This window comes from Cyprinodon variegatus, unplaced genomic scaffold (assembly GCF_000732505.1).
Source record: "Cyprinodon variegatus isolate N-32 unplaced genomic scaffold, C_variegatus-1.0 Scaffold388, whole genome shotgun sequence".
NCBI classification, from domain to species: Eukaryota; Metazoa; Chordata; class Actinopteri; order Cyprinodontiformes; family Cyprinodontidae; genus Cyprinodon; species Cyprinodon variegatus.
In genome coordinates this window covers 720,292-723,810 of record NW_015150841.1, presented here as the reverse complement: position 1 = coordinate 723,810, position 3,519 = coordinate 720,292, and the positions used below count along the sequence as shown (strand labels likewise).

The 3,519-nt window shown below is 36.3% G+C and overlaps 1 protein-coding gene across 1 annotated transcript in view; it reads right to left on the bottom strand.

The window, feature by feature from the left end:
- The window catches only part of LOC107092636 (sodium channel protein type 8 subunit alpha-like), a 42,916-nt gene that overhangs the window by 14,543 nt on the left and 24,854 nt on the right, over positions 1 to 3,519 (bottom strand). Inside the window, exons 20-22 of the mRNA XM_015387220.1 lie at positions 2,837 to 2,947; positions 1,168 to 1,449; positions 768 to 821 (exon numbers count right to left, since the gene is read on the bottom strand). Coding sequence (XP_015242706.1) covers positions 768 to 821; positions 1,168 to 1,449; positions 2,837 to 2,947 — 447 coding nt within the window. The remainder of the gene's footprint in view (positions 1 to 767; positions 822 to 1,167; positions 1,450 to 2,836; positions 2,948 to 3,519) is intronic.

The window sequence follows — 3,519 nt, the reverse complement described above, 5'->3', positions numbered from 1 at the left end:
ATTCCTTTAAAACTAAAACTGTTTGAGATGTTTTGAGAATATATATTGTATTTATGTGACCTGCAACTACTCTCAATTTGAGGATTTTGGCTTTATTAGCAAAATGTTTGGACTAATGATCTAGAGACTTCCTGCACATTAAGTACTGCACTATTCTCTCTTTTTAATTGGAACCTCGACTTTCTGGAATTGCCTGTCAATTTTAAATATTTTAAAGTAGTAATTTACATAAATAGCAATACTTGCAATTAATCAAATATTGCAATAATCATCAACCAAACTGTTATTCAGATGGAAATTTTAACTCCAACATATAGACTCTAATGTGTTTTTTTGTACAACAACAAAAGCGTAAAAAATATAAACATTTTCCATTTAGGATGAAAAGTCTTTGTAAATATGCTCTATCCAGGGGATCTTAATGAATTTTAATGTCATGAGCACTGGATTTATCTATTTTGTATATGTTTCTTCCATTTGAAATTAATTTAAAATGTTAAAATAGATGTTTCCTTAAGTTCAAAAGATTTGTTTATTATGGTATTCTACTTACTCAGACTAATTGAATTGATTCATTCTTAGAATAATGTTAGCACCAGCACTAATAGATGATTCAGAGGACAACAAAGTGTTGGATGCACCACAAACGTATTGTGCAACACCTCAGAACACCCTGCAGGGCCTTAACATGGTGTCACTCACAAGGTAGCTGCAGGTGGAGATGTTGGGACTTGTTTCAAAAAGCCAATACCAATGAGTGCACTGACCTGTGTGGAGTCCACAGCATCATGCATGATATCTTTCCAGCCTGCTGATGTTGCCTGCATCAAAGCACAGAGTTTCATTGGAACAACCTGGAGTCATTCACTGTAAAATGTTCTCCTGAATCAATCAAGTATAAACATGATTGAAACATTAATGTTTACCCTTGATTTAGACATTAATGTTTCAGTGATATTTTACACTTTTCAAGTAGAGCAAAATTTTAGAAAGTAAAAAAAAAAAACATATACAAATACTATACATTCCTCATAGTGAGTATTTTTTTAAGCTATACTTAAGCATGACTGCTGGTTTGTAAACAGCACAGTGATCTTGCTTTTATGTTCCTAATTTTGTTATCTAGTGTTATGTTTGGGGGTTTAAATCCATGAATTCCATACTGACCATAACCAGCAGTGAAAGGAAAGCCATGCCCACGTTGTCAAAGTTGAACTGTTCATTCCTCCAGCAGATATCAGTGTTGTTTTCCTGAATGTAAAGACAGTCTGTCTTGTTTGCGATATGATGCCAATCCATTCTTTCTTTTGTGGTCACATTAAAACAGGAGTAAAACTTTCCTGCAAACAGATTTACTCCCATGATGCTGAAGTTCAACCACACGAACAGAACAACCAGCAGTGCGCTGCACATGGAGGGGACACTTGCTGCTATGCTCTGAAGCACCACCTGCATGGAAGGTAAAGAAGAGAAAGGACAAGGAAAAATCATCCAACACTGACCAATCGTAGATACTTTTTGTCAAGTCAGATGCACCTGTGAGTCATTATATTAGAAGATATTTCTGCTCTGTTTTCTCCCTTGTGTCTATTTCCATCGGCCTTTCTTCCATCTTCCAGATGGTCGTGTCAAATAGGTTGTTTCCAAGGTCTTTACATTTTTCATTCAGACAATTGTCTATCCTGTCACATCCGATTTGTTCACATGTCTATGAATCTGACTCTAGTCTGTGCCCAACTTTTTCAGGCTGTCCAATTGTCTCATTTTGCTTATGATATTTGCTTGTCTGTGAAAAGGTCTTACATCAATTTGTGTTTTGCAATATTAGGTTAGGAACTAGAAAAGCACTCAGAGAGCACAGATCTCCACCAAGCAGCAAATTTTGCCCCAACTTGAGACTTACACCCATAGTTTAAAGTGGCACATGATCTGGAGCATTACTAAATTAGAGTGTATTGTTCCTTGGCATGAGATACACCTTTGTCCTTAAAATCTTCTCATAAATTTGTAAATGATGCAGCCTGTGTCTTCAGCCTCTGGTGTCTGTTCTGCGCTCACCTTCTTCATTCACTCTGGGCTCTTGTTAGATCAGCAGATTGAGACTTTTAGTGAGGCCTGGCTACCTACCCTGTGTTTTTGTCTTCACTATAGTACTTCTTGACTTTTTTTAGAACAATGCTGAAGCTGTCAAGAGTCACCACTTCCACTCAATGCTTTAGGACAGAACTGCTTTTTCTACCAAATAATGTTAAATAATCATTTAAAAAATCTGTTCATCCGGATTATGATGACTGAGGTGCACCTTTGATTAAAAAAAAACATGAAAATCCATTCATAACTTTTCAAACACATAACTTGACTGAAAACATACCCTCCTTGGTGAAGGTACTGACAGACTTAGGAACAGCACAAACAAATACTTTGTCAGAAACACACAAACATAATCCCACACAGACACAAACAGCCCTGCTGATAATCAAACAGACCATTACCCTATTTCATTGAATGGTCAGGCACCTGCTGCACTTTATGTACACACAAAATTCCTATGTACATGCTTTGTACTATATGTCTCAATACTATTTATCCCTTTTCTCAGGGTGTTTTTTTTTGTATTCTTCTGGGAATTAATATTGTTTTATATCTTCAAAAGGTAACCACACGTTTATTGCAAGGGATTTTTCTTTAGCTGTTTTCCTCCTAAGTGTTTTTTATCTTAGACAAAGGTTTGTAAGTTTTTTTCTGTGTATCATCATAATTCAGAGTCTCTGCAAAGTTCCATGTGATTTGATAATAAAAATAAAGATTATTGATTCATAGTGCTTGAATCTCTTACCCTCATGCCTTTGAAGCGGGATGGTACCCTCAAGGTCCTCAGGGCCCTCAGGGTCTTTAGCGAATTGCTGGAGTATCCCAGTGTTTTACCAATCAAACCGAACATAGAGACCTGGAGGATAAAACATACCTGCTGGTGATATAATAATACAGGTGCGCAGGAAACAGCAGGCTAAGTTAAGCGTGACAGTGATAAAGCTGCAAAGGCCCCTCAGTTATTTAAATAATCTTTTATTGATCATTTAAAAATAATCTGCAGGATCCTTTATCTTAATGAACTGTCCACCCTGACTTTCATTTTGTTTGATGAATTAAGGCTACTACTCCACACAGACCCAAAATCATATGAATCTTCACAAGACGTTATATTTTAGGATTCTTGTTTGAGTTGTAATAGGTTCCTGAAATAATCCCTTTAATCTTAGTCACTTCTTGCAATTTGAAGAGAATCAGGAAGCTGTGTCACAGGTTTTTTTGGGCCCAGCTGATTCCTACTGTGTGTTTGTGTATGTACATATATATACTGAGATGCTTTTAAGCTTAAAACCCTCAAAGGACAAACCCCTGTGATGCTGCTTGTATGACAGAACTTACGTATGTATAAAAAAATACACGATAAAATCGATAAAAATCGACTTTTAAAAGCGCTGGCAACGATTTTCATCATTGATTAGTTGTGTCGCG